This window comes from Dermacentor variabilis, chromosome 7 (assembly GCF_050947875.1).
Source record: "Dermacentor variabilis isolate Ectoservices chromosome 7, ASM5094787v1, whole genome shotgun sequence".
Lineage (NCBI taxonomy): Eukaryota > Metazoa > Arthropoda > Arachnida > Ixodida > Ixodidae > Dermacentor > Dermacentor variabilis.
Genome location: NC_134574.1, coordinates 100739151 through 100755168, shown reverse-complemented (window position 1 = coordinate 100755168; position 16018 = coordinate 100739151). Strand labels below are relative to the sequence as shown.

The 16018-nt window shown below is 50.4% G+C and overlaps 1 protein-coding gene across 1 annotated transcript in view; it reads left to right on the top strand.

Moving 5' to 3' along the window:
• Positions 1-394, top strand: part of LOC142587698 (dehydrogenase/reductase SDR family member 7-like) — a 29847-nt gene extending 29453 nt beyond the window's left edge. The window contains exon 7 of the mRNA XM_075698879.1: positions 187-394. Within this exon, the coding sequence (XP_075554994.1) occupies positions 187-244 (58 nt within the window). The 3' untranslated portion in view covers positions 245-394. The remainder of the gene's footprint in view (positions 1-186) is intronic.
• The last annotated feature ends 15624 nt before the right edge of the window (positions 395-16018 follow it).

Here is a 16018-nt window from a genome sequence, read left to right as displayed (position 1 = left end):
GAAATATGTTATGTTGCGTGGCTCGTACGTCGCGCATTTCTCGCATGCAAGGACCACTGCATTAATGGACATACGTAAGAGCACCGAAAATGTGCAAATATAATCGGTAAACGATGAATTTGTAAGTCATTGGATCATTACCGTCTCGGGAGTAACCCTTGTGCTTCTCTCCTTCTCTCATCGCAGGCACGTCGTCCCCTCGATCTACCAGAAGGACCACATTGCGAAGCTGCGCGATGGCTGAGCCATGGGACTTTGTTAATGTTTTAAATCTGCGTCAATCATTCCATTCGCGAAAGAGAATGCGGATGGTTTAGAACCCGCCTCCAGAGCACCTTGATAAGAGTTCACCGCGCGTAATTAACGTTATGTAAATAAAGAATAACTTGCGTAAAAGAGCTACAAGTCATCAACACTTGTCTTCCTCATTTCTTTCTCCGTTCTACGATATGATTGTTCTGCTTTGTGCAGCACACCAATGAGTACACTTAATGTCATTCACGACTGAGCCAGGTACGCTGATATAGGCATGCGCTTTGACTTACAGCTCGGTAGCGTGTACCCCGAGCAAACAAGCTCACAGCCTTTTGTAAGAATATATCGATTTGTGTGTTTAAATAAAAGCTAGTTCCCCGACCCCTCCCCGTTGCCGTTGGCGTTGACGATACCTGTCACTATTTCCTTCTATCTCTTCGTCTTACTTCTAAGACGTTCATGCCAAGCAGCTTCCTCTTTTCAAAATAAGTTTCGTAAACCTTGCCTTAATTTCTTAATTCCTGTCTATCCTTCATTTCGTGTATTATCTTATCCCCTCCTAGCTCATTCTTCCTTCAAACCTGTGGTGCATTATAGAACAGCCCAAGGCTACCTTCGGTGCTCCCGCCTACCTAAATCTGCGTGACCTCGGATTTTGTCCTCGTATAGACGTTAGATTTCATCATCTTTAGAATTATATCAGAAGAGATAAGCGACAAGTTGGCGAGTCAGGATAGTTGGTTAAAGTTAATGTCGAACAAATCTCCAAGCGCATAGGCACATGGACAAAAATTTTACAGAATACACATACGATAGCAATGCACAAGTGGAAACAATCGGAGCGTGGCAAGCTCAATACACTCATATGAAAGGTAGTGAAGCGGGCCCTCTGGCTCCCGATCACCACGCTGAGGCATCGACTCCTTGAGATATGTTGCAACAGAACTGCTTGTTGGCCTAGTTGGTGCTTGCTAAAAGACACGTTTTTTTGCCGCAATTGAACACTCACAAAAGAAAGACACATAAAGACAATACAGGCCGCCTGTGTTGTCTTTATGTGTCTTTCTTTTGTGAGTGTTCAATTGCGGCAAAAAACATGACTCCTTGAGCTCGGCGTGCACAATACGCCCGAAGAGACCGCTGAGGTTCAGGAGAGAGCGCAGGTGAGACGATTGACCACCACCACGATGGGCCGGCGCATCTTGCGCGAGCTCTGCTACTTTCGCTCGAACACCCAGGATCCATCAGAGTTTACGTTAGCACCCCTGCGAGCTCCGCGACCTGATCACGGTCGCATTCATTCAGCGAAACGTACGTGTGGAACCAGGCACGTACCCAGGATATTTTTTCGAGGGGGGGGGGGCAACCCAAGGTAACTTTTCTATGCAAATAAGGGGGGAGGTACCTCTACTAGTACAAATGTGAATAACGCCCACCATTCGCCATAAAACAGAAGAGAAATGAAATAAGGTGTATTTTACATGTACGCCCGTGCGATACAGCTCTCCTTTACTTGGCAAACAAAGAACCACGTCAAATGGACTCGCGCAGGAAAGAAGCGCAGGAAGGAAACTGCCAAGAACCAGTAAAGAAGCAAAAGTGTAAAATAAAGAAGCAAAGAAAATCGTCGTCACGCGGCCATTTCAATATGGCATTGTACTTGATACCTCTGGAGCGTCTGCTCTTCTTGAAGTCTTTTCATCGGCAGAAATAATGATGTGCGCAACAGACACAGACAAAATGTATGGAGTCTTCACAAGTCCGCGGTGCGGTTCATTTCACTGCTCATGAAACTTCATTTACTCATGAAACTTCATTTTACTCATGAAACTTCGCTGCCAACTGAAGTGAAACTTCACAACAAATAGTTTTAGCGAAGCCAAGCATGTTATTTCAGTTCAATAAAGAATTGGGTATTCGCCATTCCACCATATAGGCGAGGGAAAAGGTATAAAATTGCACGCTAATAATTTTATTTTTGTGGTTACCGCCTTATTTGGGTAACAGAAAAAGTTTGAAGTACGAATTATTTGCAGCCTCGCGGAGGAACAGTGGCTGGCGGTGATGAGGGCGTGGGCGGGGCTTCATTGCAGACTTAAGTTGTATCCGACTATATTAGCGCTTTTTGAATTACATCTGGAAGAATTATACAGAAACATATTTTGCGGAACAATCACAGTTCTTTTGAATCCCTCGTTTACTGCTGTAACAAGTGCCACAACCAACTCGTATTGTTATTAGGGAAGTTACGTAACGATGCGTGGCTCCCAGTCGCGTACGACCGCGTATGGCGCAGGAAGCTGCGATTGTAGACCTACTGCGCCCACCGCGGAAGGTTAGAAAAACACCTACATAAGCACAGCAGAGACGTTGTTACGTTAGGCGGCTCTAATGATAACTGTAGAAGCGTCATTCAGAACACACGGAATTTTACTCCACTTCCGGCGGCGTTTTCTCTGTTCATTTTCAAATAAAGAGATGTTGATCAATAAATTGTTTCATAAACAATGGCTAAATTTGTTAATTTTCGCTTTTCCTTCTTGTTTGGCTGTTGTCTCGGCCCTCTCCCTTAGTAGATCGCTTAGTAGATCGCTTAACTCTTTGAGAGTCTTGTTTCCAGTTGTCAATTTTGCACGAAAAGTGCTGTACACTTAGGCAAAAGCCAGACGAGTTAACGGGTGACAGTCATATCGCCTATGATTTTAAGGGTTATTGCAGGGTTTGATGATGGACGCTGTCTCGCATTATTTTATTTTCCACCTTATCTAACCCATATCACTGTGTATGGTTCCGAGGATCTGTCAGCGTCGCGGCGAGCCGTCACTCGAGGAAATAATGAAGCAAAAAGAAAAGTTAAACGCAGTTGCCATTTTCTCTGGCCGCAACTAGTTCCACGTGCATGCAGACCAGCTGACCACGAACTGAATCCCTTCCCCGGTCCCTGGATCAGTCTAGACGAAGAAGGTTGAACTAACGAAGCAACAATGATGCGCGTGACCGTTGAATAGACGGTGACAACAGATTGCATCTAGAATTAATCGCGCGGGCACCGAATTGATGTGAAAACTGGCCTTCACATCCCAGGAGACGCCGACAACTACCGCCATCCAGAAGGAGTGAAAAAAGCAACAAAATATTGACCGCCGAATAGCTGTCACGTCTCAACGTTGATTTGGCAACGCTTGAGGAATGCGTGTGAGAAGTGGTGGCGTGGGTTGGGGGGGGGAGGTATGCGTCTTAACTTCGGGGGGGGGGGGGGCGTGGGAGGGGGGGGCCCGGCCCGGGATGTCGTGGTCGCGGTCTCGTCGTCGCAGCGGACACTAAACGCCGCCACGGTACTCACATGCGACCCCGAGGTGGGCGGAGCAAGTGGCCATAGCCCTGGCAATGCTCGACGATTACGGCAAGCTGAAGAAGAACGTTGAGGAAGAGCGTAACTACATCGTGAACCGCTGGATCAGAACCGCGGCCGACGAGCTCAAAGGTGGCGAGTGGGCGGCGGCCGTTGGCGGCCCCGGGACGAACGATGGCGGCTCGGTCACCGTCGAGATTCCGATGCCGCCGGCGAATGGGTCTTGCGTCGACGCAGCATCGCCGCTCAGATTAGGACGTAATGCCAGCGACTTTGCTGCTGTTGTGAGGAATTTCAGCGACGCGTTCTTCGTTGCAGGCAAGCAGGAGTAATCCGGCTCGGCCACGGCTCGCCTGAAACACTGGAACACTGCGACTGTGAGCAGTGGCAGTGGTGACGACAGCTAGCCATCTGGAGCTGCCGCAACCGGTAAAGAGTACTATAGCCATCATAGTACCATAAACACCGTGGTACTTCAGTACTACTGCCATTGTGACTATCAACGTTAGCTGGAACGGCACACGTCATCACTGCATCACAAAGATTGATTGAACGTCGCGTCGCGATCTCCCACACGGGAGCGACTATTGTTGGAACCTCAGCGCTGACGCCCGTTGTTGCACCTGGGTCGCAAGCCCCAAGGGTAGCGTTGGCCTGGCGGCCTGGGGCACAACTGGAAGCATCCGAAGGTCCCGGCAAAGCATGAGTCGACTGGTAACAGAACAACTTGTTTATTCTAGCATCGCAAAGAGTGGGCGGTCAGGTCGACCGAAGTAGAGAGACGGGAGAGCACGTTACTCAACAGAAGAAATCGGAGCCTCCCTCGGCGTCCGGGGGCAGCTGCTTTTATACTCTCGCAGTTGAGGGCAAGAAGGAACGCCTCTATAGACGCGCACGTGACTGTGCCGCTCGGGCACGTTGGGAAGAGTAGGTGGCGCATCCGCCGGGCCGGCGCCGGTCAGACCTCCTCGCTTCACAGTTGGGGGAGCTCCTCTCCCCGGCTGCCGCGCTTCGACAAGCGTGGGCACCAACATGCGCACACACACACACGCACACGAAGACACGTGGCATTGGAACATGCCTGGACGCGCTTGGCGGGGAGGCGTAGCGGCGGCGCCGAACGGGCCAAAATGTCTGCCGCTTTGAACGAAGCCCCGGCGTCCGTTGCATCCGCGCCGGCTATACCGCGCGTCGTAGGCGAAACGTAACAGACCGCCCCGCCGGGGGAAGGAGATCCCGATGGTCAGGGGACTGCATCCGCTGTCCGGAGGGATGTCGCTCGATGATGCTCATAACCGAAGTCGGCCTCGACGTTTCTTGAGCGCAGCGCACAGAGAAGGCCTCGTTCTCTCGTTCAGGTTCACACAGGACACTGCAAAGTGACTTCGGGAGAGTCGACATTTTTGTTCTCGTTCCCGGCAAGCGTTAGAACTACGCCGAAAATTAACCGCTCAGTCAGCAAGCACGGCACAACCCTCACTAAGCCCTGCCAGGCTCTTTCCCCTTTTATACCACTGCCTAGTTCCTTACAGTAGTCTAGCAGCACTCAGAACGCGTCCACAAATTGGAAAATTGCACTAGAAAGCACGTACGTCATCACTTTGAAACACTAAACAAAAGCAATATGTTAAAAATCCTGCCTCAGGAAGAAAAACATCAGTAACAAACAATTTTGAGGCTGATTCCTACGTTAGGGGCTTCGACTTAAGCCATCGGCATTACCGTTGAGACTCCCCTTTCTGTAACGCACCTCAAAGGAATATTGTTGCAAAGCGAGGCTCCAGCGCAGGAGGCGGCCATTTTTGGGAGAGATGGTCTGCAGCCATTGGAGAGGGCAGTGATCCGTCTCAATGATAAACCTTGAGCCGGCTAGATAGCATGACAATTTCTGAACGGCCCACACGAGACACGCACACTCTTTCTCGGTGGCGCTGTACGCCTGCTCACGACTGGTCAGCTTACGACTAGCATACAGGACGGGGTGTTCTACTTCTCCATTTTCCCGTTGGCACAGTACAACGCCCATGCCTCGCTCACTAGCATCGCACTGAACAACGAACCCTTTTGTATAGTCTGGCGATCGTAGCACAGGCTGGCTTGTTAGGGCACTCTTTAGGGCGCTAAAAGCTCTTTCCTTTGTCTCGTCCCAGACGACTGTTTGCGGCTCTGTCTTTCTTAGAGCATCCGTCAGGGGAGCCGCGATATCAGAGTACCTGGGGATGTACCTCTGATAGTAGCCGGCGACACCTAAGAACGACCGAATATCGGTCTTCGTGCGCGGTTGCGGGAAGTCTCGCACAGCGGCCACCTTTATTTCAGAGGGGCGGCGACGACCCTGACCAATCACGTGACCGAGGTAGACAACCTCGGCCTGTGCTAACTGGCACTTAGGAGCCTTGACTGTCAAGCCCGCATCGCGCAGGCGGGTTAGCACTGCCCGCAAGTGGGCCATATGCTCAGACCAGGATGCGGAGAATATCGCTACGTCGTCTAGATACGGTAAAGCGAATTCTTGCTGTCCCCGCAACACTTTATCCATGAGGCTTGAAAAGCAGTATGGCGCGTTCTTCAAACCAAAACTCAAAACTTTAGGACGGAACGTTCCCATTGGTGAAATGAACGCCGCATACCTACTAGCCTCTTCTGTAAGTGGAACCTGCCAATAACCCCTGACAAGATCTAGGGTGGAAATAAACTGAGCGCTACTAACTTTCTCAAGGCGCTCCTCGATGTTAGGGATCGGATAAATTTGATCCTTAGTGATGGAATTAAGCCTGCGGTAGTCGACGCAAGGACGAGGTTCCTTGCCCGGTACCTCAACTAAAATCAAAGGGGAGGTATAATCACTCTCACTAGCCTCAATAACACCGAGCTGTAGCATTTTCTTTACCTCAGCCTCCATAATATCGTGCTGGCGGGGTGACACCCGGTACGCCTTGGATCGTACTGGCTCAGGGGAGGTAAGTTCTATGTCATGAGTAAGGACAGAAGTCCTACCAGGCCTCTCAGAGAACAGACCTTGAAACTCTTGTAAGAGCTGGTGTAGTTCGGTTTTCTGCTCAGGCGACAGCGGTGCTTTACTGATAAGGTCACTGAGCCTAGTCCCGGAAGCTCGACCGGAAGCTCTTCGGGAACGTTTACCATCATGCACACCACTGCTTCCCGTTGTTTATAGGGTTTGAGCAGATTACAGTGGTAAACTTGCTGTGCTTTCCGCTTTCCTGGCAGACTCACCACGTAGTTGACGTCCGACAGTTTTTGAACAATCCGTGCTGGGCCCTCCCACTGCACGTCGAGTTTGTTTTTTAGCGATGTGCGCAATATCATGACCTCATCGCCCACCTCGAAACGACGGGCCCTGGCTGTCCGATCATAATAAACCTTGGCCCTCTGCTGGGCCTTTGCCATTGCTTCACCTGACAACTCCTGTGCCCTTCTTAAGCGTTCGAGGAGCCTAAGCACGTACTCCACCACGACTGGGTCGTCGCCCCTGCCTTCCCACGATTCTCGAAGCATGTGAAGCGGAGATCGCAGCGAGCGACCGTACACCAGCTCAGCTGGCGAAAACCCCGTAGCCGCATGCGGCGCGGTCCGTAATGCAAACATCACCCCAGGCAGACACAGCTCCCAGTCAGTTTGATGTTCAAAGCACAATGCTCTCAACACGCGCTTCATGACGGAGTGGAGCTTCTCAACGGAATTCGACTGTGGGTGGTACACTGAGCTGTGTAACAGCTTTACCCCACACCTTTCGAGAAAAGTTGTCGTCAAAGCGCTAGTAAACACTGTGCCCTGATCTGATTGGATTTCCGCAGGAAAACCAACTCGCGCAAATATGGACAGTAGTGCATTGACTATTTCAACTGAGCTGAGTTCTTTAAGCGGCACTGCTTCAGGGAACTTTGTCGCTGGGCAGATCACAGTCAAAATGTGTCTGTACCCCGTGGCTGTTACCGGCAGAGGTCCCACTGTATCAATAACGAGCCGTCTAAAAGGCTCCGTAATGATAGGTACCAATCTCAACGGCGCCCTCGATTTGTCCCCTGGTTTGCCCACCCGCTCACAGATGTCACATGTCCTCACGAAATGGCCTGCGTCCCGAAAACACCCTGGCCAATAGTACTCTTGCAAGAGACGGTCCTTAGTTTTCTTAACTCCTAGGTGTCCGGACCACGAACCCCCATGCGACAAGCGCAACAGATCCTGACGATAGCATTGAGGCACGATCAGCTGATCGAACTCCACTCCCCTGCGGTCTAGATACTTCCGGTACAGGACTCCACCTCTTTCCACAAAACGCGCATTTTTCCTGGCGATACCTTCCTTGACATTGCAGCGCACGTTTTCTAGGCTGCCATCCTTCTTTTGCTCGGCTATCAAAGCCGACCGGCTGACTTTTAGCAACCTATCAAGTCCGTCTGACGTAGGCGCGATGAGCAAATCTGCAGATAGCTCTTCTAACTTTCCCGTATCGGGCATTTCCTCTCCAGTATCTGGTGCCTTTAACGTTACAGGCTCAATTTTATTCAGTTCAGGCGTGCTCTGAATATCAGCTTGCTGCGCCTCTGACCCTTTTTCATTGTTTGATAACGTCGGCCCCGCAACTACCGCCTTTGCAGCGAGCTCCCGAACCTTCGATCTGGTTAAGGCCTGAACGCTAGCCTCACCAAACAAAAGCCCCTTCTCGCGCAGGAGGTGATCGGACCTGTTCGAAAATAGGTACGGGTACTGGGGGGGCAGCATAGATGACACTGCGGCCTCCGTCTCAAGCGCTCCGAAAGGTCCTTCAATAAGCACTTTTGCTACGGGCAGACACACGCTATGAGCTTCCACGGCTTGCTTGATCCAGGCGCACTCGCCCGTGAACATATCGGGTTCTACGTAGGAGGGGTGAACTACATCCATCGTAGCTGCGGAATCGCGAAGCACTCGGCACTCTTTCCCGTTCACGAGGAGGTCTCGCATGTAAGGCTCGAGGAGCTTCATGTTCTCGTCAGTGCTGCATATTGACAAAAACACAACTTTTGTTTTTGTTTCCGGACACTGCGCCGAAAAGTGACCCGGCTTCTGGCACGTATAACAAACGCGCGCTTGCCTCATCTCGAACCGCTTTCTGCGTTCGGCTTCGGTTGCCGCCGTCTCCTTTCGTTCGTTTTGCCGCCGTCTCCGCCGTCTCCTGTCATCCGCACTACGTGTGTCGCCCCTTGCTCTCATGGGTGTGAACTTTGGCCTCTCAAACTTGGAGCCAAATTCACCCTTTTGACCGTCCTTAGCTCCGAGAGCCCGACGCGTCGCAAACTCCTCGGCTAGCTCAGCGGCTTTAGCCACCGTACAAACGTCTGGCCTATCCAAGACCCAGTACCGCACGTTCTCAGGTAACCGACTATAAAACTGTTCCAGCCCGAAACACTGCAGAACTTTCTCGTGGTCACCAAACGCTTTCTCTTCTTTGAGCCACTCCTGCATGTTTGACATAAGCCTGTACGCAAACTCTGTGTATGACTCACTTCTGCCTTTCTCATTTTCCCGAAACTTAATTCCGACGGAACGCCTCCGCTGACAGCCTGTACTTTTTTAGCAGACTCGATTTCACTTTGTCGAAATCCTCTGCCTCCTCTCTATCCAAGCGAGCGACTACGTCGGCCGCCTCGCCGGGTAACAAAGTGAGCAAGCGCTGTGGCCACGTTTCCCGAGAGAACCCCTGCTTCTCGCACGTTCGCTCAAAGTTAACCAGGAACAAACCAATGTCCTCTCCAAGCTTAAACGGCCGCATCAGGTCAGTCATTTTGAACAATACTCGTTCTCCTGCACCGTGTGCCTGACTTCCATTACGAGCGCGTTCCATCTCAATCTCGAGACGCTTCATTTCCAAAGCGTGTTGACGGTCGCGCTCTTCTTTTTTCTCTTGTTGCTCTCGCTCTTTTTGTTCTTTAAGTTCGCTCTCCTGTCTTTTTGCCGTCTCCCTCTCCTCAATGGTCTCAAGGCATTCCGACAGCTCGTCATCCTCAGCTTCTAACTCAAGAATAGCCCTTAGGAGTTCTGGTTTTCTGAGTTTGTCTGAGACATCCAGACCCAACTCTCTTGCAAGCTCCAGCAATTTCGGTTTGCGCAACGACTTCAAATCCATGGCTGCTCTGAATGCTGCTTTCTCTACTGCCTATTATTGTCTTGCCGCAAACTAACCCGGCAGCAACGACAACCACAATTACCAGCTCTGTTTCTGACACTAACAAAAGCCTGGCAAAACTCAGAAGAAGAAAGTCCCGCACTCACCAAACCTCGCAGCCAAGAATTCAGCGCAGTCGTTCCGCTGCAGGCAACCAGTCATCACACAGGGCTCGTTGCACTGCTCCCGGATGGTCGTTGAGCTGCTCAGCATACAGTCAACTGCATATCTTCGCTGCTGGCCTCCGTTGTCGCGATCTCACCGCTGGCAGACAGTTGTTGGAACCTCAGCGCTGACGCCCGTTGTTGCACCTGGGTCGCAAGCCCCAAGGGTAGCGTTGGCCTGGCGGCCTGGGGCACAACTGGAAGCATCCGAAGGTCCCGGCAAAGCATGAGTCGACTGGTAACAGAACAACTTGTTTATTCTAGCATCGCAAAGAGTGGGCGGTCAGGTCGACCGAAGTAGAGAGACGGGAGAGCACGTTACTCAACAGAAGAAATCGGAGCCTCCCTCGGCGTCCGGGGGCAGCTGCTTTTATACTCTCGCAGTTGAGGGCAAGAAGGAACGCCTCTATAGACGCGCACGTGACTGTGCCGCTCGGGCACGTTGGGAAGAGTAGGTGGCGCATCCGCCGGGCCGGCGCCGGTCAGACCTCCTCGCTTCACAGTTGGGGGAGCTCCTCTCCCCGGCTGCCGCGCTTCGACAAGCGTGGGCACCAACATGCGCACACACACACACGCACACGAAGACACGTGGCATTGGAACATGCCTGGACGCGCTTGGCGGGGAGGCGTAGCGGCGGCGCCGAACGGGCCAAAATGTCTGCCGCTTTGAACGAAGCCCCGGCGTCCGTTGCATCCGCGCCGGCTATACCGCGCGTCGTAGGCGAAACGTAACACTATGAACTCGTGCAGAAAAGCGAACACGTCGAGATCACGTCCTGTGGGACCTCTCACTAGTGCAGACGGCTTCCTTAGTTCGTGCCTATCATCATAGCGCTATCGTGTTGTGTCGCTTTTCACCCGCACATTCGCATGCATTTCCGTGCGTTCTTGAATGGTGTTCTCTTCTATACACCGGGTAAATGAAACTATTGCACTGTCGTTTCAACTGTCTCTTTCTGCGCTGCCTCGGCTCCACTATTGCGGGGGTCTTGGTATGTTAAGGCCATATGCCATGTGCTCTTCATGTTGAATAATTTTGCATGATCATTCGGGATACAATACAAGCCCGCGTATGCTCATGCCAGATTATTGGACATGCCAAATATTAACAAAATTTCGAATGGTAACCATGGAGATGCACGCAGTGAAGAGGATGAGTGGTCTAGTTGGTTGGCAATCATGCGTGCTTCCGATGGAAAATCTAGAGACAGGAGCACAGGACAAGATACTTTTTAGTGCGAGTATCATTCCTTCTTTACATCAGCGGTTTTGAGTGTCCGTCCGTCCGTCCGTCCGTCCTTCCTTCCTTCCTTCCTTCCTTCCTTCCTTCCTTCCTTCCTTCCTTCCTTCCTTCCTTCCTTCTGTCTGGCCCGCTAGGTGTGTGCTCCTGGTTGTGATGTCGTCTGGGTCGTTTCATTGTTGTCGTTCTAGCTTCGTGATCTTGCTCGCCATACCGTTGAGGTCACGCCATCGTCGTCATGCGGTCGTTTCATCATCGTCAACACTTCAGTGTCGTCATCCTATTGTCGTCATGCCTTCGTCGCCATAACCCGCCGAGGTTGCTCAGTGGCTATGGTGTTGGGCTGCTGAGCACGAGGTTGCGGGATCGAATCCCGGCGGCGGCCGCATTTCGATGGGGGCGAAATGCGAAAACACCCGTGTACTTAGATTTAGGTGCACGTTAAAGAACCCCCGGTGGTCGAAATTTCCGGAGCCCTCCACTACGGCGTGCCTCATAATCAGAAAGTGGTTTTGGCACGTAAAACCCCATAATTAATTAATTCGTCGCCGTACCACCTTCATCGATCCTTCGGCGTCATTCCTTGTCCGTCATTTTATGGCAATATTACGGTCGGCACGCAGTCATGATTATGCCACTGTTGTCATGCCATCCTCGTTATTGAGCCGTAGTCACACAGACGCTATCATGCATCCCTTTTCACACCGGCGTCGTCATGCCGTCTTGGTCATGCCATCGTCGTTATTCCCGCTTCTTCATCCAATTGTCATACCATCGTCGTCCTTCCATTGTCGTCACACAGTCGTCGTCATCTCATTGTCCTCCCGTTGTCGTCGTCACGTCGCCGTCTCATACTACCGCCATAATTTCAATATCAACATCTCATCGTCGTCACGCTGTTGTCCTTATACGCATTTGTCGTTCCATCAATAGCGTTCCTTCTTCATTCCATTGCCACTGCGTCGGCGTCATACAGTCGTCGTCATGCCTCGATGCTCATGTGCGACGTTGGCAAGGGAGTGCCATAGGAAAGTGGGACGATATCGCAGCATCAGCGAAAGACCCAATTACCGCTAGACGTGTTTAAAAAAACGTGCCTTCTGCAACATGGTGTGTCACTGCATTTTCCATTGCTATTCTCATTGCCGTCGACAGTCACCGTGAGAGGCGTGTGCTCCCGTAACTTTTGAAACTGTGTCGAATCTTGCTGAAAAACATCGACATAACTCCTGTTTGCTTTAATACGTTTAGCAGTCGTTGGGAACTGCACTTATGTGCAATATGTTCGTCTCTCTGTGCCTGTCTAACCTTCTTTACGCCAACTTGGGTAACTGGGGATGTGCCACGGGTATGATGCCGCTCGTCAATGGCATTAAAATAAAATAAAATAAAATAAAATAATGAAAATACAAGGGTGAAACGTGTATTTATTGTTTGTTGAATATATATGCAGACAGAATTGTCCTAACATGTATTGACACACGCAACACGTGGGCTTAGCAGTGACGCCTTAGATGGCGCAGCGTGACCAGTGAGTGAGTGGAAGCACTTTATTGGAAGTACGGCGAGGACGCGAACTCGTTGGGCACCCAGCTAGTCCCACGTCGGGGCTGGCAAGTCTAGCCCATTGGCCCGGTCGCGGGCACGCCGGACAGCCGGGATTTGTAGACCGGGGCTACGCTGAAGCAAGTCCCACTCCTTTTTGCTGAACTTGAAGTATCTCGACCCGCACTCCCACAGCATGCATGCTAGAGATGGAGGTCTTCCCGCAGGACGGACAGGCATCGTCGCTATATTCGTCTCGGTAGACTTCGTGTGGGCGGGCCAGACATGGGTATGTTCCAGTCTGTAACAGTCCAAGAGAAACGGCTGGCGCCCTATTCAACTTGGGGTGAGGGGGTGGAAAGGCCCTTCTAGACATGTAGAAGAATTTCATAACCTCGTTGTGAGGCCGTTGGGGGGAGGGGAGTATGCGCTCCTTATATGTATATATCGCCATAATTTAAATATCAACGTATATATATATATATATAGATTGTGTTTCTCGCTCTCTTCTTGTAATGAGCTTTGCGCCCTCTTTCCCCTTTCAAATGCAGGGTAGCCAACCTGGCTAAAGCTAAGTACCCTCCCTGCTCTTACCTTACGATTTCTCTGCTCATATGTGTCTCGCTTTCATGTTCGTCACTATCATCATCACCATCATAATCAAAGGATTGATCATCATTATCAACAAAACGAAAGGAAGGGAAGAAGAGAGAGAGGAAGAACAAGAAGAGCTCGCGCGGACGCCAACGTTCGAGGCTCCCCGACTGCGACCGGCGATTCCAGTTACAGGAATAGCCGTCATTGCGCCACAGTTGCGCGACGTTTTTACAGCATCATCAGGAGCTTGCCGGCACCATGGAACCCGAGGTGCAGGCACGGCTCAGCCTTCCGGTCGGGCCGGTCCACATCGAGGGCCTGCACGTGATCATCGCCGTGCTGGGCGTCTGCGTCCTGGTGACGGCCGCTCAGTCACCGATTCCGATGGCGTCGGCGAATGGGTCAAACACTGACGCGGCGACGTCGCATGGAGCAGGACGCAGTACCAGCGACTTTGCTTCTGTGGTGCCGAGTGTAAACTGCAGGTCCGTCATTGCAACCATCAGGGGGAGTCCGGTGCGGCCGTGGTTGATGTGCAACACTGGAACACTATGACTGCTGGCCATGGCAGCGGCAACGGCAGCTCGTCGTCTCGAGTAGCCGCAACTGCTCACGAGAGTACTACCACCATAGCGGCGGCCAGCGTCATCTGGAGGGGCACATGTCATTGCGTCATAGAAGGTGATTGAACTTCCGGTCAAGAACTCACTCATGAACAGTACTTCGCCTATGGCTTCCTACTGGAGCGACGGTCAACTGCGTAGAGAACCGAACACGTGCAGAACAGTTTGCCTGTAGGATGTATGAATATATTAGACATATGACTTTCTTAATTGATACACATCGTCCTCCTTCACACGGGAGCTTCGAGTAGCCGGCTCCGGTTCACCGCACTGCGTTTTGAACTGCTCTTGTAGCAGGGCCTTCTCTGTACACGAAAATAACCCAGGTACCCCGTTGAAAAATAAATCCAGGTAATCGCCACCTAAACGAGGTGACATATGTTGCGTGCTACTTCCACTGAAACATCAAATTATTTCATTCAGATAATAATAACGGCTGTTCACGAACGAGCCAGGTAGAAAGACGAAAATGCCTGATTGCATGTAGCCCCCTTCCCACCTTTCAAAAGAACACTAAAAAGCAGTGAAATGGCTTAAGTAAAAAAAAAATTTCATTTTTAACGACCATCACAATTAAACATAAGATAGCATTTATAGTGGAGGTAAACAACGATATCGTGAGAAATGTAGGCCTCCAAAAATAGATATATGGTAAATAATTAGAAATTGAGAAAGTGATTCTTTATATCCTAGAATACGTTTTATGGTTGGACATCACGTTTGAACAAAGTGGTCAGGCATGCATCGAGAAAAATAATGCGCTTCGGGTTGCTTTTCATTTTGAAAAATCCTTCGCACAAGCACTTCCTTTCATTAATATGAGACCGCGACACAAACACAGTCCGTGCTCTGTCTTCGATCACAGCCTGTGACGATCCCTGTACACGATTAAGGCATTATGTAACAGTTAACGCTAGTGGTTGCTAAAGTCGCCTGTGCTGGTTCGTTGTCCTAAAGAATGTTAACAATGGACTGACAGCCTCCTGATGCGACGGCTTATGAGGTCGGCATTGCAATGTAATTTGTTCTGACATTAAATGGTAAAGTGCTTTCAGGAGGTAACAAAGAAGAACAAGATTTGAACTCGTCGTCATGGTAAATACATTTTTATTTGATAGGGTTACTTTAGTTGAAATAAGTTTATTATTTGCATTTTCTTGACAAAGTGTATTTTTTTTGTGGTAGTCTTTTCTGTTCACGCTCTTTCGTACGGCTACGCATGTACAGTCGAGATCAGATGTTTAGGGACCATGGAGCAAGCAAAAAATTAAAATATATTGAAGCGCAGCGCCGCGGCTTGGAGCTCTATAATGTAAAGCTGTACCGAACTATTCCGTTCCACTTCTAATATGAGTCCTTTACGATTGGTAAAAAATTTTCGGGTCATTCCCACTTGTCCTGTCTGTTAGGCGACGTCACGAAAACCGCCATAGTTATCCATTTTGAATGACATGTGCACACTGATTATGATCAGGCCGAACAAAATAAGAAAAAATGATTATTTCTGATTTGACGATTTTTCGCAGTTAGTCCTCTCCTATTGGTCAGAAGTTTTCGGGCTGGGCCCACTTTGCCTGCCTGTCACTCCCCGTCACCGCGTGAAAGTGACGTGAATGCGTTATATATGCATTAACATGGGGAACAAAACTGAATTTTTTTCTGAATAGCTGGAGACTTCCCGGTTCCGAAATTAAGAGAAGATGGCTGCCGGAGGATCGCTGGCTACTCTGGCTACTCGAAGCTGCCAGAAAAAATGGATTTATTTGAACGTAATAAACATTTTTTGCGTGGCAGAATAAAGTTATCGAGCCCTGTCGACACGTATGCCGCATCGCTCTGCCAACTCTTCTTTGCTGAGGATCTGTTTTAGCGTAGTTCTCAACCATTCATTCCACGCCGCCGCGATTTTCGACAAGCCACCGCAAGCTAATAAAAGGAAGCGGACCAACCGCAGACGCCGGCACCACCCTCCGAATTTAGTTATCTATTTACTGCGCTCGCTCAGCCCCATAGAAACTCTCTCCACTAGAGCGTGCTCCTCACGGCTTGTCAGACAATAGCCGCGTTTACATGAAT